Source organism: Dama dama, chromosome 10 (assembly GCF_033118175.1).
Source record: "Dama dama isolate Ldn47 chromosome 10, ASM3311817v1, whole genome shotgun sequence".
Lineage (NCBI taxonomy): Eukaryota > Metazoa > Chordata > Mammalia > Artiodactyla > Cervidae > Dama > Dama dama.
The window spans coordinates 38,564,672-38,587,997 of NC_083690.1; the positions used below are offsets into that span (position 1 = coordinate 38,564,672).

Genomic DNA, 23,326 nt, shown 5'->3' on the forward strand with positions numbered 1-23,326 from the left:
AGTTTCATGGGAAACAGGGACACTGAGGAGCCACTGGAGAGAGACGCTGCATGTCCTCCTCTCTGCTGGAAGCCAGTCTTAAGATTCTGAGTAGGCCAACTAACCTGTGTTTTAGTCCAAGTAAAGGATCCCGGTGTCATTAGGAGTGAACAGCAAATGACTAATTATACTTAGTTGAGTCTTTGCCTAAAATCAAGTCGTTCGCATCCCTTATTTTGATAATCTATTATAATAGTGAATTTCAACTTTGGCCACACGTTAGAATCAACAAGAGAATTTTCACAAAATAGACCAAAGGCCAAGCCCTAACCAAGACCAATTATATAAAAGTTATTGCTGTGGGTTCAGACAACATTCTTTTTAAAAAGGATTTCACTTTTAAGAAAAAACAGTCTTAGATGGACAAACTGAGGAGACAGTGCCCACTTGCCCCACACCCAGCTTCCCTGCTGTCAACACCTACATCAGTCTGGTACATTTGACACAGTTAGTGCACTGATCCTGCTAAGAGTCCCTGGGTTATTCAGACTTCCCTAGTTTTTACCTAATGTCCTTTTTCTGTTCCAGGACTCCATCCAGGACACCACATTACAATTAGTTGTCATGCCTCTTGAGGGTCCTCTGGTCTCAGACTTTTCCTGTTTATGATGACCTTGACAGTTTTGAGAAGTACTGGTCAGGTGTTTTGTAGAAAGTCCTTCAACTGGGATGTGTCTGTGTTTATCTCGTGATTAGACTGGGGTTATGGGCTCTGGGGAGGAAGACCACAGAGATACGCTGCCCTTCCCCTCAGCTCTTCTCAAGGGCACATCCTAGCGACATGAGTTATCACTGCTGACGTTGACCTTGACCACCAGCTTAGAGGGTGTCTGTCAGGTTTCCCACTGCAGAGTTATTCTTTTTTATCGACATGTTTTTGAAAAGTTCCCCAGGTAATTTCAATGTGCAGCCTAAGTTGAGAACCAGTGTGGTAATATTTTACAAACATTAACCTAACGGAGTTATTTCTAGAGGATATGCTAGTACTGCAGGGGCGGGGGGGGGGGGGGGGGGAGGCTGGTGCTCTGGATCTTGAGGGAGACAAACTTCTGACTACATACCCTTCTGTAAGGGTTTCTTTCAAGGTCTCTTGTTGTAAAAGTGTCACATTTTCAGGCTAAAAAGCTAAAATAAAATATTTAAATTTTTTCCCTTAAAAACATTTTAAAGACCTTTTCTACCTAAAATCCCTAACCTAAATTCTAGCACATTACTCCTGTGCTGTGTGCTTAGTCACTCAGTCGTGTCCGACTCTCTGTGACCCCATGGGCTATAGCCCACCAGGCTCCTCTGCCGATGGGGACTGTCCAGGCGAGAATACTGAAGTGGTTTGCCATGCCCTTCTCCAGGGGATCCACCCAACTCAGGGATCAAACCCAGGTCTCCCGCACTGTAAGCGGATCCTCTACCATCTGAGCCACCGTATTACTCTTAAATATTAGCAAACTATGTATCTATGACAGTGAATGTTACTCCCTCCATCGTGTCCAACTCTTGGCGACCTTGTGGACTATGGCCCGCCAGGCTAATCTGTCAATGGAATTCTCCAGGCAAGAAAACTGGAGTGGGTTGCCATTTCCTTCTCCAGGGGATCCTCCTGACCCAGGGATCAAAGCCGGGTCTCCCGCATTGCAGGCAGATTCTTAATCGTCTGAGTAACTTCCAAACAACCTACTTGCTTTTAAAACTGTGATTTTCTTTTCTCCCCCCAATCTCAAGCATCTGGAGCTGACGATCTGCCTGCCTGTCTCTCCTGGCCAGGCCCTGGGACACCCGCGGTACTCACAGGCGGACTCCTCCGCACTCTGCCGGCCCCGGCCGTCTCTCTCGGCGATCCAGTCCCACAGCGAGAGCTCGCAGAGCTGCATCTGGATGTGCAGCATCAGGCGGTACTGCACCTAGGGGGCGACACAGAGCAGGCGCCCATCTGCAGATGCGCTCACCAAAGGCTCCCCGCCTGCTCTGGGCTGAGCGCTGGGCTGTGGGCTGTGCGCAGAGCGCTCGGACAGACAGGCCTACCCAAGAAGCCCGAGGTCGAGTGAAGGAGATGGGAGGAATAAAGCAATACCGAAGACGGGATGTCATCACCGAGTGGCGGAGGGTAGGCCCGGCTGGGCTTAGGTAGGTGGCAATCGGAAGAAGCTCTCAAATGTAACAGAGGCCGTGGGCCCAAAGCTGTTTAGTCTGCTCTCAAGATAGAGTTTTTAAAGCTAAGATAGAGTATCGGACTGACTGTATGGTATTCCACCACTCTATGGATACCCCAGAGTGTACACCCGCTTTGTCTGACTTCAGTGGAACGGAAATTAACCATTTGTCTAAGAAAAAAGTAAGCAACAATTAAGCTCACTGCAGCCCATTCAGAAAGACTTTCAAATGTATTACAGAGCAATGAAAGGATTTCTGATGAAAAGTCCCTTACACTCAACTCCTTTAAAATTCAGGGGAAGTTATTTAAAGAAAACTGTTACGTCATTTAAGTATTAGTAAATATCTTTTTACATGACTTAACTTCTCAGTGATGTCTAAAATCAATAATTAAAGCTCTCTACACTGTGGAGAATTGGAATAATTTTTTGGTGAATTAGCTCTCATGAAAAAATTTTGAATTGTTCAAAATATGATATTGATTCAGTAAATAAATCTATTATCTTTAAATGTTAAAAAAAAAAAAAAATTCAGGGGGACCTACTCCAAATTTTGTGCTTCGTTGAAAACACATGCACAGAGCCTCGTGTTCCTGGACAGCCAGAATTAATTCTACGTGAATATATGGATGGTGTCTAAAGTTTTATGATCCCAACACGACAGACTATGGGTAGACCCTGTTAATGTCACTCAGTGAAGGTGACAGCACGTGGGGGTCTCACAAGCATTGTCAGTGGAATCCTAACTAGTGTAATAAGACCCTGACCAGGTGACCCCACTAGGACAGTCTTCTAAAGTCAGATTCCAAAAGACAGAATATCTTTCTCCATAAATACATTTTGAGAGTAGGAAGCTAACATAACACAAAAACAGAGTGTGCGTGATACTTCCCACCCCGAGGTATACATATGAAACGTCTAGAGAAGGAACGGGCCTGGGCAAGGAGGTCAGGAAAGGGCGCGCGTTAACTGCGGGAAGGAGGGGAGGCCAAACACCAGGGCCGCGGGTTAGGGGGGACAAGAGGAATGACACGGACCACGAGGACAGGAGGGCTACGGGAGAAATGGGGAGGAGAAGCCAAGGAGGGAGCCAGCCTCGGAAGGGGGCGGCCGGATCTAACCACAGGGCTCCACGCCATCACCACCGGGAAACAGCAGATCAGCAGTTCCTGGGAAAGGTACCTACCTCTGTCTGCCCCAACATGTTGAGGTTTTCTTCAGAAGATTCCTCAGTGGATGTGAAGTTCTCCTCTGGGTCAGAGTTATGCCGAAGCGGCAGCCGACGCCCAACAATGGGTCTGGAAGACCCATCAGTCACATCACTTTCACGGAGCTCAAGTGAGGATTCGAAGTCACCAGCATCTCTGGCGACTACACTGGAGCTGTAGTTCACCAATCCATTATTCTGATTGTCTTCAACACCAGGTTCTCGTAAGGATTTTTCTTCTTCTGAGGTCAATTCGGCAAAAATAATGGATGAGCTGTTACTTCCATCACTTTTAACCTCATAATGAGTGCTGCAGAGGGAAAAAAAAGTAAAGATAAAAATCAATGTAAAAAAAGGTCGAGTACTACCTCAACTGTTCCTTCCAGGCTGTATGTATATCTTACTGGTAAACTAACAAAAAAAGACAGCCAATCTGTCTAGCAGTAGTAATTACTTTAAAATACTGACAGAGCATACTAACACATATATATGGAATTTAGAAAGATGGTAACGATAACCCTATATGCAAAACAGAAAAAGAGACACAGAAATACAGAACAGACTTTTGAACTCTGTGGGAGAAGGCGAGGGTGGGATGTTTCGAGAGGAATTGGGTGGAGAGGGAGGTGGGAGCGGGGATTGGGATGGGGAAGACGTGTAAATCCATGGCTGATTCATATCAATGTATGACAAAACCCACTGAAATGTTGTGAAGTAATTAGCCTCCAACTAAAAAAAAAAAAAAATACTGACAGGAAACACTTGAGAGGAGAAAGAAGACAGTTTAACATTTTGTAATAAAAATAAGAAGAAGGAAAAAAAAAGAAGAAAGTCTAAAACACTCCTGAGCTCCTTGGTTGCAAAAGGCAACCCAAGGAGGTGACAGGACGTTAACGTCTACTGCATGAAAAGATGCAGCAGCCCACGCGTACCTGGGGTCTTTCTGGTCAGAGATCACTTCCAGGGATGGCAACTGGAGAGAAAGTCTATCTGCTGAAGAGAAAAAAAGTCTTCAAAGCTGCTCAACTTTCTAATTTATAGTCAAAGGCAGTGCTAAGATATGTAACTAATACCAAATGAGACTACAAGATAAAAACGTCATGACCTTCTGGTAAAATGTAAATACATCAAGCTTAGTCAAATGACTGGTGGGTTTTAGGACAGATAAACACAGAGCTGTTCACCTATACAAGGGCCCTGTGAACTCACGGGCCAGGACCCACAGTAAACATTTCAGGCTCTGTGGGCCCCGGGGGCTCCGCTGCCCCATGCCACTCTGCTGTGGAGTGCCAAAGCAGCGGGGGCGGATGCACTCCTGTGAGGCTGGGTTCTCACACACTTTTCTTATTGGCAAAGAAATTTGAATTTCACATAATCCTTACAAAATATTCTTCCTTTGATTCCTTCTAACTCTTTAAAAAAAATATATATCAGCTTGTGGGATGTGCAAGAGAGGCAGGCCCGTAGGCCAAAATTCACCAGCCCTTCAACTGTGTCTTCTAAAGCCGCTCACCTTGCCTGTGGGCCACGTGAACGTGTTCTATCCAGGCCGTGTGATAGCCAACGATATTAGGATGCTGAAGACCGGCCAGCACCTTAACCTCCCGCAGGACCTGGAGAAGATACATACTCAGAGCTGACTTCTACTGACAAATCTGTTATATGTTTATGGGGTAAAATGACTTGTTCCCTCTGTACGAGGAATCTAAACGATCTTAAAATGATGGGAATAGTTTTGTGGGAGAAAAATGCAGTTGTTTAGCAACTAAAAACCTTACATGCATATGGTACTTTACACGTCTCATGGTTCATACATAATCATTCTCTCACTTCATTCCTACAAGTTAAGTCCAGCCCTCCAAGGTAAATAAACCATACTTGTCACCACTATTTCAAGAGCAAGAGACAGAAGTGGCTTAGAGGACTAGGTCATTTGCTCAGGACCACCCAGCATGTCAGGGAGGAGCTGGACCTGAATTGAGCATCTGTGTTTTTCCTAACAAACCTGTTACATATTGTATATAAATAGTTTACTTAAAAAATTAACTTCCCCAGCAATGACCCAGAAATGTGGTCAATCTGAAGTGCCTATAAAAAAATTAAGTCTTGATGTTTATTTTACTGTAATGCATTCTTAGTAAATTGTTAATCCATACAACCTACTATTTGCCAAATACACACACACACACACAAACTCTTTCAAAAGGACCTAAATACTCAATTATTCAAAATAAGTAAATGTTTTAAATCATACCTTCATGCAATCTGTTTTAGTTGCACCCTTAATCAGGATTTTTTTAATTGCATAGTACTGACCATCTAATTTATTCCTGACCTAAAAAGTAGATGAAAAGACAAAGTAAACTATACCATTAAATTCCAACTGAATAAAGACAGTTCTTTTCAACTTGACCTTAGATAATCCAAACTAGTCAAAGAGATAAAATTACACTACAGATATGAATCCTCTTAACTACATTTAGGGAAGTCAGCCATAGTCAGCCAGACGAAAAGTTTTTTCAAGTACTGAGAATGTCGTGGTTCTGAGAGTTGGACGGAGAGTCCAACTCCTAGAAGCTCTATGTTTGAAGAATGGGGATGTTCGCAAAAAAGCTCTGTGAAAAACACAGCAGCATAAATAACTGTTTCAAGTAATACATTTTTAAATAAAAATTAACCATAGAACAAAACTCAAAAGGTTCCCAGACTCCCCCTAAATAACCAACATGGTTAGGAGAAGCTTAAAACCTGCCCACATCCTTAACAAATGACAAATCTTAATAAAAAAATACACAATTTCCGGAAATTTCCTTTGAGCACTTTAAATGACAATGAAAACACCTTCAAATACAATACATTGTTTAGAGTAGGAAGTCAGAACAAATATGTGGAAAACCACCTTGTATACTCTTCCATATCCACCTTTTCCTAAGACGGCTAGCTCTTCAAATTCATTTAAGTAACGTGAGGTCTGTGCTTCAAAGGCTACTTCCCTTGCTCTGAAAGTTAAACATAACCAATCAATCAATGCCAAAACATGAGAGAACCACAACATTCTAAGATAGGTCATGCTCACTGTATTACTGTCCTGGGAAACCTCGTTTATCACTAAGCAGGAATGATTTGGAAAGGATGAGCTAAAATGAAATTCTTCATTCTCTATGAAGAAAGCATCTGCTAATAAGCAAATCAATAGCATAACAGAGATAGCAAGGGGATCGTTAACCTAATTTTAAGTATTTTACCAGCAATTAGTATTCCAACTAGAAATTATTATTGTTTTAAAACAGGAATTCTAAAGATGACTAACAGGCAGCAGCTGATTAGTTGAGTTCAGCAACAAATTTACTTAAATTTCTTAATGATTCAGAACAATTACAGGTTTTAAACTAGCATTTCCTACATGAAGTTGAAATTCAGTGGTGTTCCCCTAACAGGGACTGGATGTCAGTGCTCTGAATTAAGGGCGGAGCTTACAGAATCCCTAAGGAATTGGGGGAGGGTCAAAAAGAGAATGAGAAATCTTACAAAGCTTTTAACTTTCATGAACTACCCTAACTACATTATTTTTAATCCCAATACTAATTTCTGATTAACTCAGGATTACTTCTCAATACAACACATACCTGATCTTCTGGATATGAGAATTATCCTCACAAGGACCCTAAAACCAAAAAATTATTTTTTTAAAAAACATTTTGAAAATTTCATGGAATAAGGAATCTACCAAAATTCAATGTTGTATTACTACTCCCTAATGCTCAAATTAACATTTAAAAAAATACACCCACCCATCCAATGGCTTTTTCGATATCACTTAAGAGTTTGCAATTAAAGATTTCTCCCTGAAAGATCACTCATGAATAAACTATATTCTTGCCACCCAAAGACCAGGCTGAGACCCCTCTGCATGGCTCAGTCCTCAACTGCAGCTCCTGCCTCTCATCTCAGCAATGCCCACTCCAATACGCTATGCAGAGTTCACACAGCGCCTCCCAACATTTTCTAAGCCCTCTACTCCTTTGTGTTTCTCCTTACCACCACCCACTAACACCCCGTGTGTTTCTCTTTCTATTGTTTACTGCCTCCTCATCAGAACATAAGCTCCCTGAGGGCAGAGACTTTGATTTTGTTCACTACCTGAACCCAGCTCCTATAAGATAGCCTAACACACAATAGCCATTCAATAAATACCTGTTGAATAAACAAAGTTAATATTAAACCTGTTACATACATATTAAAAAAAACACGTTATAATCAGGTTTTCATAATGCTTTAAAATATAATTCTCTTAAAATTAGGATGTTTTTTGTCACACACCGAGTACATTTATTTCTCAGTGCTTACCTGGCGAACTCTCTCCTTAGCTGACCTCATCAAATGCGTAATAGCTCTGTTGTGATGTAGCCGCAACGAGCTGAACTCATCACTGCAGGTGAAGGACGACAGTAGCCCCATTTTGATAAAGGTCTGACAAAGTACTGTAAGAACATGGAAAACAATCATTAGAAAGGCCAGCAATAAAATGTCTCCCTGAGCGCTGTGAGCTGTCACAGCAAATTCTCAAACCTGAGGGGCAACAGGAACCCCCAATTTGGAACCAAGTCAGCCACAAGCATGGGTAACCCAAGCACCCAGGGACCTCCTGCTTGCAACTGGCATCTGAAGTGAGGACAGTCTTGTGGACTAAGCCCTTCAACTGTGGGAGCTGACTCGAACTTCAGGGAAACAGTGTCAGGAGTGAACTGTAAGACACCCAGCTGGAGGGTCAAGACAACTGGTCACAACTGTTTCAGGGTTTTGGTCAAGAACAGGTTCAGAATCAGTACCTGGGATTTTCATGTATCTGCTCACCAACTAAACCATAACAGATCTTCAAAAACTATATGAATTATCACGTTGTAAATCAAAAAGACCTACCTTTTATTTATTCAGATACACACAATTTTATGGTGATTAATCTTTTTGGGGGTTCCCAGCAACGACATTCATAAGGAATTACCCAAAGGAAAATACAAAATAAATTTACAAGATGTATTATTAAGGTTTATTTCAAATTTTTATACACAGGCTGCCTCTCAGACCCATGGCATTAAACAACATAGAATCTGTACAAGTTTTATTTAGCAAAGTTAATTCATTCTTACTAACATTTAAACACCTGTCTGGAACGAAGTGGGTTTGGCTCGTGCACATGGCTCAGGTGCTCCAGCAGAGAAACCAGCAAGAGTTGGTTGGCAACTGCAAAAGGGAAGGTGGGCTGCTGCAGGGGCCCTTTCAGCACCTGGAGTTCTGCGGGAACATCAGACTCTGCAAGTGAAAACAGGAAAAAAAATCTAAGAAATGGTAAACCTGTCAATCCGAAAGGAAATCAACCCTGAGTATTCACTGCAAGGACTGATGCTGAAGCTGAAGCTCTAACACTCTGCCCACCTGTTGGGAAGACCATCCAGTGCCAACTCGTTGGAAAAGATCCTGAAGTTGGAAAATACTGAGGGCAGGAGGAGAAGGGGGCGACAGAGGATGAGACGGTTGGATGGCATCACCGACTCGATGCACATGAGTTTGAACAAACTCCAGGAGACAGCGAAGGACAGGGAATCCTGGTGTGCTGCAGTCCATGGGGTCACACAAAGTCGGACACAACTTACCGACTGAACAACAACAAGCATGTCTCACAATGAAAGAAAAAGCATATGCTAATTAGTAAAAGACTCTACTTAAATTTAAGGAAATAAAAAGCATAACATTAGGTGACTGGAGTTAATCAAGACAGAGTATCTGGAATTGAGCTGAGTTGAAATCTGCAAGTCTGGAAGCACTAGCAGAAAGATGCCACTGCAGGCAAGGAGGAAGTTTTGGTTAGTGATGATGTGTGCAAAGGTAGAAATGAATAAATGGAAAATAAATATTTCAGCAAGCAAACAAGCAGGAACAGGCTTCCTTCCGACCAGAGGTACCAGAAGTCTGGCCGTGAAGAAAAGGAAAGGGAGGAAGGATGGAACCTTTATGCTGAATGTGTGCTACATACGTTTGGACCATGTGTTTTATATGCAACATCTCATTTAATCCTCATGTGAGTCCTCATGTGAGGACAAACCCTATGTGACCATTCCCATTTTACAGATGCAGACGCTGCATTGAGAGGTTGAGGAACAAGTAAGCAGGCATCTCAGACAGACTCCCAAGCCTATCCTCCTTCTACTAAACAAGATCAAGCCGGCAGCTGAGTTGGCACTTACAGCAGGAAGTCCTAAGTTCTCATGCACCGTTTATTAAACACATCATTTAATAGGTCAAAAACACAATGCAGGAAACAGTGAGGAAACTGTTCCGGACACGTGACGGGGAGCCTGGAAGGAGACACGCAAACATCAACACCAAGTCAGGAGGAGCCTAGTAGAGGAATTAAGTGAAGAAACATGGAGGAAAGAACAAGTCCCAGAGATGATAAGAAAGAAATGGACTAGCCAGGATTCAAATACTAGGAATGGGAAGGAGAGGTTAATGAGAGTGAAACCTGGTAAGAGGAGCTGCTGGAGGAAAGATGAGGCACTTCAAACTCTCAAAAGCTACTGACCCAGTCAGCTGGAAATACTCTGCAGAAAAGGGCCCATTGTACCCTACACCTTCTATTAACAAAAGCGTCCCCATTCCACACTCTGCTCCGAGCTTCTCTATAAACCACTGAAGGTCCTGGAAGAGCCGAGGTTTTTCAAATTGAGAGTTCATTCACCAATTTCCTCTCTGACCTGTAGGTGGGCTCAAAAAAGACCTGCGTGAATGGTGATGTGCTATTCATTTTAAATGAATAATTATTATCTGAGTATGAGAAAGAAAAAGAATGGAAAATGTGCCATGTAAAAACATCTCCATAGACAAAGGTATCTTCAAGTTAAAACATGAACCACAAAATCAGACACAGTAATCTGTACTGTATGTGTCAAGAAAGAAAAGGCGACAATATTTATAAAGAGCGCTTACACGCTAGTAAGAAAATGAAGCACAGTTAAAATTCAAAAAGGCTTAACATAGCTAGTAAGTAATACATACATATTATGAAACGGAGGACCTTAGATTATGTGTAACACATAAACAGTAAAATAACCACAGTACCAGAGTTTGGAAACAGTGCCATCAGATTGACAACTTTTTAAAAATTTATTGTTATTGAAGTATAGTTGATTTACAATGTTGGATTAATCACTGCTATACAACAAAGTGATTTAGTTATACATACATATATATTTTCTTTAACATTCTTTTTCATTATGGTTTATTATAGCATATTGAATACAGTTCTTCTGTGTGATACAGAAGGACTTTGTTTATTCATTCTATATGTAAAAGCTTATCTGCTAACCCAAACCTACCACTTCATTCCTCCCACAAACCCTTCCCCTTGGCAACCACAGATTGGTAATTAAAGTCTGGAATCCTTGGTATGGTTAAGAGCACAGAAAACTTGACACCTTCAAACCCAAGGGGGTAAGTGTCTACAACCTTTGGCAATACACTGTAGAATTTCAAATGTGCAAACCTTAACCCAGCAATTCTACTTTTGGAAAGATAAACCAAGGAAATAAAGAAAGCACAGCAAATACATATGTCCAAGGTGATCTGTGCAACACCTCAAAGTACTGAAAATTTGTTAAGTTATATACATAGAATATTATGTAGCTATTGTATCAATAAATGATCCTATACAGAAAGATAATCATAAATAACAATGTAGCAAGTCAAAGAAGTAGGCCAAGCAACAAGGACCTATGGTATAGCACAGGGAACTCTACTCAATATTCTGCAATAATCTATATGGGGAAAGAATCTGAGAAAGAATGAATATCTGTACCTGTATAACTGAGTCCATTTGTGGTACACCTGAAACTAAAACAACCTGGTAAATCAACTATACTCAAATAAAAATTTAAAAAAAACAAAAAGAAGCAGAACATAAATTAGTAACTAATTTATTAGCTACATATATTAGTAAAGCTAATGAAGGTGAGGCAAGACAGTTTCATACAAACCAACACAACCTTTCTGGTCACCATTTTAGCAAAATACATCAAAACTTTTTAAAAAAATGTTTTCTTTGACCAAACCAACCCCACTTCCACAGATCTCTTCTAAAGAAATAATCATGTATTAACAAAGATTTATGAATACAGATATCAAGTAGAGGTCAAACCTTGTATTATATCTGATGGTTAAAAAAAAAAAAAAAAGACAATCTTGTTTTCCAACAACAGCAAAGATTAAATAAATGATAGTACAGAATGTGATCATCTTAAAATAACATTCTTAAAGGCTAATTTATCACAAGAAAATGATAATACAAGTTCACATTTAAAAAGCAACCTGCTTATCAGACTATGATCACAATTTTAAAATATATTTATTTTATAGCTATATTGATCTATATACACAAAAAGAATAGAAAGATCAAAACAGCCAAAAATCTCTGCCCCTCTGTGTTTTCAATGACACATCGACAGAAACTAGAGTGAAATTACAGTGAGCAGCAGTTTTATAGTCTGCCTGTTTGACCACTAGTATCTAGGCATCTACCTGGTATATAGCACCTTTCAGAAAACACTACAAATAAAAACACCAAGTTTTTAGCAGTGAGGTCTCCTCAGAGATGGGAGTAAAGGGAACCTTCCCCTCTCTTTCCATTATGCCTTTAAATTTTCTGATGCTTTCTCTAAATTTTTATCCTATTCAGACAATGTTTCTATCATATTCTGATAGAAATCTTTAATCTATTCAGAATACCTTTCTTTGACAAATATTTTAAATGCAAAATTCACCCAAAAAGTTGTCCCTAGCTAAACCAAAACGTACTGCTTGTAAATGGAAATTACAAACAGTAACCTCTGGGGATGAGATCATGGCTTTTTTAGTTTCTTCTTCAGACTTCTCTACCTTTTCAACATACTCTATAATGTGAAAAAAAATTTTTTAAGTACTGAATTGCCAACAGTGGTGAGATTTTTTTTTTTTAGGAGTGTTTTCTGCTTCTATATACCCTTATCCCTATCCTCTATGATAAGAAAATTCTACTTTTTAATAAAAAACAACAAAAAAAATGGTTGCTCATCAGAGTCAACTGAACCTAATAAGAAAGTGACAACTTTAAAAAGAAGATGGTAAAAAATTAAAAAAAAAGATGATGAACAGACACACAAACACAGGAAGGAGTAAAACTGACAGGAAATGAAGGTGAAGGCTGAAAGTCTCTCACTTCACAGTTACGGTCCAGAGAAAAGAGGTAAGGAGCTGAAAGGAAAGATGAGGTCAAGTTCTCCCATAAAAGAGGAAGAAATAAGATCCAGGCCCAGTGTGAATTAGAGTTCTAGAATTCTGCCAAGTAAGAGGGGAGTAAGACAAACAGGAAAGGAATCATCTGATTCAACCTCCTGAGGAAAGTATGATCCAAATTAAAGAATGTGAAGGGTTAATCAGAGGTAAAAATTCAGAAATACCTGTATCAGATGAGAGAAGAAAAATTAATGAGCCTGCCAATAGGCTTACTGTTGGCCCTCCTTCTAATGCGAGCTTTTCCACAGGGGTGGGGAAAAAACATGCAAAAACTTTGATCAAAGACTGATGATGATGGTTGGAGGAGAATCCCTACTAGATGAGCTGTAAAGGACACAGGCGTTGGCTACATACAGACTGTGACTTTTCTAACGCTACCACTGTTGGGCACAGTAACCTCCTCACATCAACACAGACACTCGCTGAGAAGTCATCTACCAATTCTGTTTTTACATCAAGAAATGAAACTAGGAAAAAAAAAAAAAAAAAGAAATGAAACTAGGATTTCTCACAGATCTAACCTTTCATATAAAAAGACAGTGTACGTCTGGACACTCTGGGCTTCTCTTTTCTTCTCTGTGAAAGAAAAGACAATATGTAAATACAGCAGTATCATGAGTAACCAAAGGAGAAGGAAATTTTTAGAAGCTTATCGAAGATCACTCCCTTCAAGAATAATCTTCAGTGTGCAGAAAACCTTATCACAGTGTTACAGAACAGACCTGCCTGTTTACAGCAAGGACTTCGACATAACGCTTTATGTATTACCGAGCTCTCAGAATATAATACACGTGGGAAAAAATCAGTTTTTCCCTTAAAAATAATTATCTTACAACTGTCCTATGCTAAGAGCCTACCCAAATCACTATCACAGTCTCCTTTCGTTTCTCCTTATCAAGAATTGTAGGTAGTAATAAGGGTGAAAATTGAAGAATTTATGGAATAAATTGAGACCTTTTCAACTCAGCTTGCACCTTTAAATCCCCTGCAACATGTTAATATTTGTTTCAGGCTTCAACTTAACGTATATTCTCTATAATCACTCTATTTGAACTACCACAAAGTAAAAACCTTCCTGAATCAATGATGCATTCATTTATGGCACAATTTTAAAAAATGGCCATAAACCCTACTATATATAAACAAGGACCTACTTTACAGCACGAGAAATTATACTCAATATCTTGTAACAACCTATAATGGAAAAGAATATACACACATATGTGTGTGTGTGTATGGCTGAGCCACTTTGCTGTACACTTGAAATTAACACAACACTGTAAATTAACTATACTTCATTTTTTTTCAAAGTGTTCACTAAAAAAATATACATTCTGAGCACTTGGGGTATTTTTTGCTACTGGATTACAGAATAGCGATACCTATACTATCACCATCAATATATTTACTGAGGAAATTAAACTTTTAAAGTATTTAACTATTTTTATCATTATCCAATATCTAAGCAGAGCAAACAAATACTACCTATCATACGCTTCATTTGGGCCCCTATTTAATCTTAGTTCTGCTCAAAATTATACCGCTGTCATGATCACCACAAATCCTTCTGTTGATGTCTGCAAGGGCTCAGGCAATTACAAATGTTACAACGTAAACAGTCCACACAAAACCACCCTCCCTTCTGACACCAACTGCAATTCTGGAAAAGTTCCTGGTATCACCCCGATGTTCAAGAACAAAGAAAAAACTGCCAAAACAACTGGCTACCACTGAAGAGCCTACTGCACTCTCATTAACATATTAGGTATTTTGAACTGGTTAGACTCAATGTTATAAGCACCCCTCGCTTTATGAACCACTTGGTGAACTTACGCCCTATCTCCTAGTAACCAAAAGCTTCCAGAAAACTTCGCTTTCTTCCTTAACAGAAGAGGATGATGTCCTTACTGTTTCACTATAAGAACTCTTCAGCTACGCGAAAGTAAAGCAGAAGACAAAGAGAAGCCACCAATGAAAACTCAACCCAACCTGCTCAGCGCATAGGGTCTGCCAAGTTGCATTCGACTAGTTTGCAAGGCTCAAGCGCATCACCTGAGCCCCGGGGCTCTGGAGCTGGAAAACAGCCAGAGAGAAAACAGCCTGGCGCGTCGGTAGCCCCGAGGCCGCAGAGGAAAACCGCGGAGCAGAAAGGGAAACGATCGAGCGGGTTGCACACAACTATTTCAATACGAGCTCTCCTAATCCAGACTGCCCGCCCGCCCCCCCGCCCCCGACACTGCACCGCTCGGCCGCGTTCAGGCCCGGATCCAGCCCAACTTGTCCAGGTCCTGGGCCGAACCTCGCAGCCACCTGCCGGCCCAGAGAAAGAAGGTGGACGGGGGCGGGGAAGGCCGCCGCATTCCGTGTTCCTCACCATCATACTTGGGGTCCGAGCCCTCGGCGGGGAAGTCGATGGCGGGCGGCGCGGGTACGGCCCCCGCCGCGTCGCCCTCCGCCTCGCGCTCCGCGGCCCCAGAAACGCCCCCCAGCATCGCCGGGCGCGCGCGCGCGGGACGCCTGTCAGCCAGCCCTCCCGCCAGGCAGCTTGGCGTCGCGGCACTCGGCCCTTGCAGCGGTCGCCACCGGATCCGGAAGTAGCCCCTCGGAAGGCGGAAGACCTGTCTCGCCCCCGCCCCGAGCGACGCCGTCTCAGGCCACGCCCCGTCTCGGGGCCTTGCCCCGCTTCCGTGGAGACAAGCATGGGCTGGTCCGGCGCCGGCGCCGGGTGGGCTGGTCCTCGCATGGCTGTGGCGGTGGCGGGATTCCCCCCGCTACGCCGGGATTGACCCAGGCCTGCGCTCCCGGCGGTCCGGCTCCACTGCCCTCGAGACCTGAACACCCAGCTAGTCAGCGCTCTCCCACCTCCTGCCAGGACTCCAGTGCTAGTCTAAGAATCCGGCGTCTGCAGGGACTCTGATCCAAATGTTTACTTTTTGCGGACACGTCGGTGACTTTGTCATTTATTGTTTTTGTTTTTTAGAAAAATCGGAAGCATCTACAGGATTCGTCTCAACGAGAACTGAACCTGTTTGGGTGAACCGTTATATCAGCACAAAACGGGAAATGCCAGCTAGATTCCAGAGTGAATCAGCCTAATGAATTTTCCGCTGGTTTTGAGACAACTCTCAACTGAGGTAATTTCAAACCTAGACAGCCTTTTCGAAGTGATCCCATGGCCACACCGGATCAACAAAGGTGGTTTGAAGCCACTGGCTGCAAAACTCCTCTTTGCTCTCCGATGTCTCTGATGACTTGGTCGCCGGCGCCATGCCGTTGGAAGTCAATTCTTAGACCGCAGATCAGATGGCACAGCTGGAATAAAAAGCCAGTCAGGCCGTTTCCCGGCGGTCCAGTGGTTGAGGACTTGGCGCTTTCACTGCCGTGGCCTGAATTCCATCCCTGGTCGCAGCTAAGATTCCACAAGGGGCCTGGCGCAGCCAAAAAAAATTCCCTTCAGATTTGTGTGCTCAACCCCAGTGCCATGTGCAAAAATGGTATTGTTTAAGAATTGCATTTGAGGGACTTCCCTGGCGGTCCAGTGGTTAAGACTCCACCCTTCCAATGTGTCAGGGTGAGGGTTTGATTCCTGGTCAGGGAAATAAGATCCCACATGAATTCTTTTTAATCTACCTCTTTAAAAAAAAAATGTATTTGAACAAGACTTCCTTATAGGCTACTGGTGTATTCACCCTGGTAGAAGCAATTAAGGATGTAGTTCTTCAAATAACTCCCAGGGACTAGGGATTAGCCTTTCCATGCCCTGCTGATGGACCAGGCATAGCCTTTCAGGAGGGTGATTTATCTATAAATAAATGTGCAGAGCTTTAAAAATGCAAATACTTCTGATTCATCAATTCCACTTTTGGGAATTTATCCTAAGGAACAGGTTAAGACTGAGCAAGAAGTTTTAGCTTAAAAAGTATTAATTGCAACACTAATTATGACACCCAAAACAGGACAATATAATTGGTTAGATAAATGATGAACATCAATACAGTGGCACACTTTGCAACCATTAAAAATGTTGGTATGCATTATCTGATTCTCACCACTTTTTTCAACCACCACCAGAATAGAGAAAAAAACCAAACTCATTCTGGTGGGAATATAATGAAGGCAACCTTTCAAGAAAATGACATGAAATTTATAGTTAAAAGCTTTTAATTAGGCACACACTTCTACCTATATATAGGTGTATAACCAAAGCAAATAGAGTGCTAAAAAAAAGATAAATACAAGAATGTCCACCAAAAGAAAAAAAAGCCAAATATATATATATATATATATATGTATGTGTGTGTGTGTGTGTGTATATATATATATGTATATGTGTGTGTGTGTGTGTGTGTGTGTGTGTATATATATATATATATATCTCCACCAAGGTATAGTTTATAATAGAAAAGCATTGAAATCCAAATTCCAAATAGAAGAGCAGTTAGGCTACAACCGTGCAATGAAACCACACACAGGCAAAAATCTGGGGTGGGGGGGGAGGTACACGTTCCTCTCTTGGCTTCCACAATATCACACAATTCTAGTTCTCTGTTTTACTGGTCCTTCATCTTAGTATCCGGAGAAGGCAATGGCACCCCACTCCAGTACTCTTGCCTGGAAAATCCCATGGACGAAGGAGCCTGGTAGGCTGCAGTCCATGGGGTCACTAAGAGTCGGACACAACTGAGCGACTTCCCTTTCACTTTTCACTTTCATTCATCGGCAAAGGAAATGGCAACCCACTCCTGTTCTTGCCTGGAGCATCCCAGGGATGGGGGAGCCTGGTGGGCTTCTGTCTATGGGGTCGCACAGAGTCAGAGACGACTGAAGCGACTTAGCAGCAGCATCAGCAGCATCTCAGTATCTCTTTCTGGATCCTCCTTCTCCAAATGTGTAATTTTGTAGGGCTCTTGTCATGTCACCCCGAATTCTCAGGAGATAACCACGTGCATCACTATCAGTTTACATACCACCAATAACCTGACAACTCCCAAATGTATCTCTGCAACACAGACTTGTTCTCTCAGATGGCTTAAAAGCTTCTCGAATTTGTCTGAAAGTGAACTCTTAATGTTCCTCCTAACACTTTTATACTCTCCTTCTCCATCTATTTTTTTTCCCCATCTATTTAAATTAGCATATAATCCACCCATTTGTCCAAGTCTAAAATATGAGTCAATTTTTATTCCATATCCAGGATATATCTAAAGTGAAAATGGAAGTCACTCAGTCGTGTCTGACTCTTTGCGACCACATGGACTGTAGGAATTCTCCAGGCCAGAATACTGGAGTGGGTAGCCTTTCCCTTCTCCAGGGGATCTTCCCAACCCAGGGATCAAACCTAGGTCTCCCGCATTGCAGGCAGATTCTTTACCAGTTGAGGCACAAGGAGAGGCCAGAATATATCAAGGCTGCCTACAAATTAATTAAAAAAAAAAAATAGAAACATGATACAGATAAACATGCAATACTAAACATATGGGTAACCAAAAAGGAATCCGGTAAGGCCCATAACATAGGATAAGATGCACAAATTTCACTAGTTACAGGTAAAAGTTGCATGCCACAATGAAGACCTGGCACAGCCAAATAAAAAAAAAATTTTTTTTAATAAAATGAAATAAAATATAAAGGGTACTTACTCTGTACCTGTAGGCTTTACTGCTGAGTGGCTCAGCAGTAGAGAATCTACCTGCAACACAGGAGAGGCAGGTTCAATCCCTGGGTTGGGAAGGTCCCCTGGAGGAGGGCATGGCAACCCACTCTTGTCTGGAGAATCCCATGGACAGAGGAGCCTGGTGGGCTACAGTCCATGGGGTCGCAGAGTCAGATGTGACTGAGCAACTGAGCATACACGCACACTTTGAACGTATGTTTCTTTAAAAAAAAAAAAAATCATCAATATTAAAACCTAGGAGGTATCCTGAGACAGAGACAAAGTACAACCACCCAGGGTAGGAATGAATTTAGTTCATTTCAAAGAAAGAAAGAGGCCAGGAGAAGAGAAAGGAAGCATGACTGGCTGGAGAACCGGTCAGGCCTTGTGAGAACAAAATTTAGATTCCTCTGTAAGGCCCACAGGGCCTTTCAAGAGCTGCCCCAGGGTTCCTTTGCGGTCTTCACTCATCACTCTCGCAGCAGTCTATGGGACCACACAGATGACTAAGACTCATGACTTCAGCGTTCATGAGGGGGCCAGAGCAGCGATGGTTGCTGAGGTCACAGCTTCCAGAGCAGGGACAGAGTCACACAAGGATCGGGACAGAAACCTTAGTGACTCAACAACTGGTGGCCATTGGCTACACAAAGGGTCTTCACCCACCTTCCCCACGTATACTGCATGTACAGTATAGCTTTTTCCTCTCGGTGAAGCGAAGACAAAACTTTCTAAAGAGATGGAAATTTCTTCATGCCAGGGGTGGGGATCTCAAAGTGGGGGCTGGCATCCCTGAGGAAGGCCCCCTCTTTTTGGCAGAGTATGCGTGTGTTTGTATGTGTCTGGATGTGTGTGTACAGGTGTGTATGCACAAATGCCTACCCAGTCCCTCACCTTCCCCATCACTAAGCACCCTAATGTGAAACCTTCACATCGATATTCACATGGATTTTGTCACCTATTGGGAAAGACACAGCAGTAACATCAGAGGATGTCCCCAGTAGCTACATTTATCAATTATCCTGTTACATCAATAATGATGATTACCGAAGAGAAGGTAAAGTGCTATAAACCTTAATAGAATTAGTGGTCTATCCATGCATGTTTGCAGGTAATGAGATGGGAGAAGGTATAAATTTCTCATCTCTATGATAGGGAGTTAGAAGATACTGTTTGATGGATCAATAAACAGATATTTAAGTATATAAGGTCACTAATAAGGTGCTTAGTGTACTGTGTAAAACTGGGGGTTGGATCCATTTTATCATCTTTCCTAACTATTTATTCATCTCATGGTAAGGAATTGTCCAAGTGACACACTGGGATCCAATCTTCTCTAGTTTGTCTCTAATTCCTCTATTTTCACTCTCATAGCTCCAGCCACCTGTAGGTATCTAGCGATGCTCAGGGAGCATGAGAGTCTGACCCAGGGTACGACACCTTGATAGCTAGCATTCCAGATGGCCCCCACGGATCTCTGCCTACTGGTCTTCACACCCGTTCCAAGTTCCCACTCACGGTGTACTAAGGTTAGTTTGTATGATGGTTAGCATATGGAGAACTGATGGTCTAAGGGGTCTGAGATTAGTTTAAAAGATGCTGGGACTGCCACCTTGCTTTCTCTCCCTCATCCCTCCTTCTGGGGGAAACACAATGCCATGTTGTGAGTGAGGCCCAGGCGATGAGGATCCGAGCCTGCCAACATGGAAGTATGCTTAGAGCAGAGTCTTCTTCCCTACAACCGTAAAATGTCTGCAGCAGGACAATGGCTGGACAGCAACCTTAGGGGAGACTGAGCTAGGACCACCAAGCTTTGCTGCGCTCAGATGCCTGACCCTCAGAAACTGGGGGAAAAAAATGCTTGCTTGGGGGGTAATTTATTACACAGCAATAATAAATACACATGCTTAACTAGATTTCCAGCCTCTTATCTGGGTAAGGAACAGCCTAAGGTAATGCCTTCTGAAGATTCTGTTGATCTGCCTGGCTACCAGGCAACAGCTGTGATGTCATCAGGATCAGAACCCTCACTCGATCTGGTCTTGCCAATGTGGGACGACAAGTCCCAGACGAACAGACTTTTCCGGTAAGCACATCTATTTCTGCTTTCCTCTTTACTTCCCCAAACAAGGTCAATTACTAAAGGACCCTCAAGCCAAAATCGTTTCTTGATATTCCTTTTGTCAATAGACACACCTGAAATGGTGATTTAACGTGAATACTGGCTAGTAAGAATGTGTCACTCCCATTTCAATCCCTGGACTTCTCTCTTTTAAGTTGTGGGGCGTCAACCCCAGTGCAACATGCAAGAGATGTTAAGTGTTTTTAACAATTTTTATATAGGGCTAGTCAGATATATGATTTCAGTGAGTTGTTAATATTAAAAATGAATAACTATATAAATGATAATCACCATTTTATAAAGTTAAGCTATAAAATATTTCAACTGAAAATATCAGGATGCATATTTGAAAAGATATCTAATTTTACTTAACGCCTCTTAGTTTCCATCCAATATAAGCCATGTAATGTAGAACAAGGGCAGTTTTGAGGTAATTTTCTTTTTTTTCAAAGCTCCGTGAGACTAATGAAATACTGCACTGTTAAAAATGACTTTTAATGTCCTTTTGGAGGCCCCTGAGAACCTCTATTTTTATGTCCATATTATCATAACCCTTGTATCCTCACACCATCAGGCAGATTTTTTTCTCAAATTACTAAACTTTGTAAGAATAAAGTTCTGTTCTACCATAACTCTCTTAAATCCCTATGCCTCCCCCTTCCCTCCCCTACACAGCTGTCGGTTTAGTGTATATTACTCCAGTCTTTATTCAATTACATAGATAAGTGTGTACTACAATAGAACAGCATTGTTTTGAAAGGGTTTGGTTTTGCAAAAACAATGGCTAAAAACACATTTTCTGCAAAACTTGCATTTTGTTTTCCACTCCGAACTATGTCCTGGGCAACTTCCATGTTTAGTGTAACATAGTATTTTGTAACTTGATAGTCCATAATTTGGCCATGCCTCCAGCTAAGGGAGAAACAGGCGTCTCCGATATTACAAATAACTCGCTAAGTAACATCGTATCCAGTTTGTTTACACGGAGTCCCACCACTAGTAGCTATGATTTTTAAACGAATTATTTAACCTGTCTCAGTTCTTCATTTGTAAAGATCCCACTTCACCCAACCTTGCAGGGTTACACGAGAATTAAATGAATTGACCTATTTGTGGGCAGCTCTTGGTAACTGTAACCCAAAGCCGTTATTTTTTCCCGTTAGCTTCGATCCTTCGGTTTCGGCTCCTGGGAGACGACTCCAGGAGCCGTGCGCTGAGCGTCATTTTCCAAACCAGAGTAACTCTGAACCGGGTGGGAGAGTCTTCCTCTGACACCTCTTCTTTTCCTGGTGAAGGTGAGAGGATTTTCTGACGGTTATGGCTTTTCTACTCAAAGGTTAACGGAAGTGAACTGGACACACATTCTCCAAAACCCACGAGCTGCTCCTTCTACCTAGATGCCCAGGCCCGTCCCTCACCATCACGCTTGGGGTCCGAGCTCTCAGCCGAGAAGTCAATGGCAGGCGGCGCAGGCACAGTCCCCGCCAGGTCGCCCACTGCCTCGCCCTTCTGCCTCGAGCTGCGCCCCAACATCCCCGGCGATACGCGCGCCATAACTCAAATCACGCGCCAGTGCATTGCGGCTCTAAACTAACCCGGCAGCTATCGCCACCAGATCCGGAAATGGCACCTTGCGAGGCGGAAGTCCCGCCCCGGCCTCCCGCGCTCTGCTGTCGGGGGCGGGCCCTGGCTGAAGCCCCGCCCCTACCCGTCGAATATGGCGGGCAGGGTTGGTCCAACGTGGATGCCCCTCTAGAGCTCGCGGCCAGGTGGGCATCTCCTCGGGCGGCTGCCGGGAATGCTGGGCTGGCAGGGTGCGCCCCCGCCCGCTTGATCGCAGCCTTCGCTCCCGGCAGCCTCTCCCCGCTGCCCTGGAGAAGGCTAAAGCCCTCCGCTGACCCTCAGACCCCATTTAGGTCTTTCCTGCCCAAGTAAGCAGAACTCTTCATGTCTAACTGGTCCATCATTTCTTTTCTCCATGGTCTGCACATTGCGTCATAAGGAAGACCCTGCAGTTAAATGGGTGAATGAATAAGTTTATTGCTCAGATGAGTACTTAAAACATTGTAATAAGTCTTGAATGACTCCTCTTAGTAAGCAAAGATTGTAAACATAAAGGCATAAAGACAAAATTGTGAAAGAAAACTAAATATTATTTAATACTTTCCTGTTCCCAGCAGCTGTAAACTAGCTCCTCGGGGAGCTGACAAATTTGCTGCCCGGGAATCCCAGAACCAACCTTTAAAATTTTACACTGTTGAAATTATTTTGTCTATTATCGTTTGGAATTACCTCAAGGCATTTTCTTTGTTATACTCACCGATGCCTTAATGGTGCATTTCTTTTCTGGATTCAGACATTGGCCTTCTAGAGGTTAGCGTAGATGAGTAACAGTGAAAGCTAAAACAAAATTGTATCTTTGGCAAAACAAAATTTTTATTGTTAATAGTACTGCACAAAGAATAGGCAAACTTTTCCAGAAAACCTTTTGAGTCAAGTTCCATTTGGCCATTATATTTTGTCCCCTCTTCTTTCCCCTTTCTGGAATTAAGCATTCTTCACGTTGTCCAAATCTTTTTCTATTCACTTCTGTGCCTGGCCATGTGCCCATAGAAAAATGTATATTTTGGACTTTAGTTTCTGGATTCTTACTGAATGTTGTATTATTGTTCTACAACTTGCTTTATCAATCAATACTGTGACTTTGAGAATTTTTTAATTACTGCATTTTATTTTATTAATTTTTAGCCATACCTCATGACGTGTGGGACCTTTGTTCCCTGACCAGGGATCAAACCAGAGCCCCCTGCATTGGAATGGAGAGTTTTAACCAA

The 23,326-nt window shown here is 42.4% G+C and overlaps 1 protein-coding gene across 6 annotated transcripts in view; it reads right to left on the minus strand.

Annotated features, from left to right (window-relative positions):
- The window catches only part of EIF2AK1 (eukaryotic translation initiation factor 2 alpha kinase 1), a 32,803-nt gene extending 10,719 nt beyond the window's left edge, over positions 1-22,084 (minus strand). Inside the window, exons 1-13 of one of the 6 annotated variants that reach the window (XM_061153724.1) lie at positions 15,092-15,274; positions 13,239-13,293; positions 11,246-11,280; positions 8,545-8,703; positions 7,741-7,874; positions 7,020-7,057; positions 6,293-6,392; positions 5,648-5,728; positions 4,907-5,006; positions 4,326-4,386; positions 3,373-3,703; positions 1,826-1,937; positions 545-652 (exon numbers count right to left, since the gene is read on the minus strand). In XM_061153724.1, coding sequence (XP_061009707.1) covers positions 545-652; positions 1,826-1,937; positions 3,373-3,703; positions 4,326-4,386; positions 4,907-5,006; positions 5,648-5,728; positions 6,293-6,392; positions 7,020-7,057; positions 7,741-7,874; positions 8,545-8,703; positions 11,246-11,280; positions 13,239-13,293; positions 15,092-15,209 — 1,432 coding nt within the window. In that variant the 5' untranslated portion in view covers positions 15,210-15,274. Of the gene's footprint in view, positions 1-544; positions 653-1,825; positions 1,938-3,372; positions 3,704-4,325; positions 4,387-4,906; positions 5,007-5,647; positions 5,729-6,292; positions 6,393-7,019; positions 7,058-7,740; positions 7,875-8,544; positions 8,704-11,245; positions 11,281-13,238; positions 13,294-15,091; positions 15,275-21,910 lie in introns of those variants that run through there. The other 5 variants (XM_061153725.1, XM_061153727.1, XM_061153726.1 and 2 more) reach the window with 5 other exon arrangements.
- Positions 22,085-23,326: the final 1,242 nt, after the last annotated feature.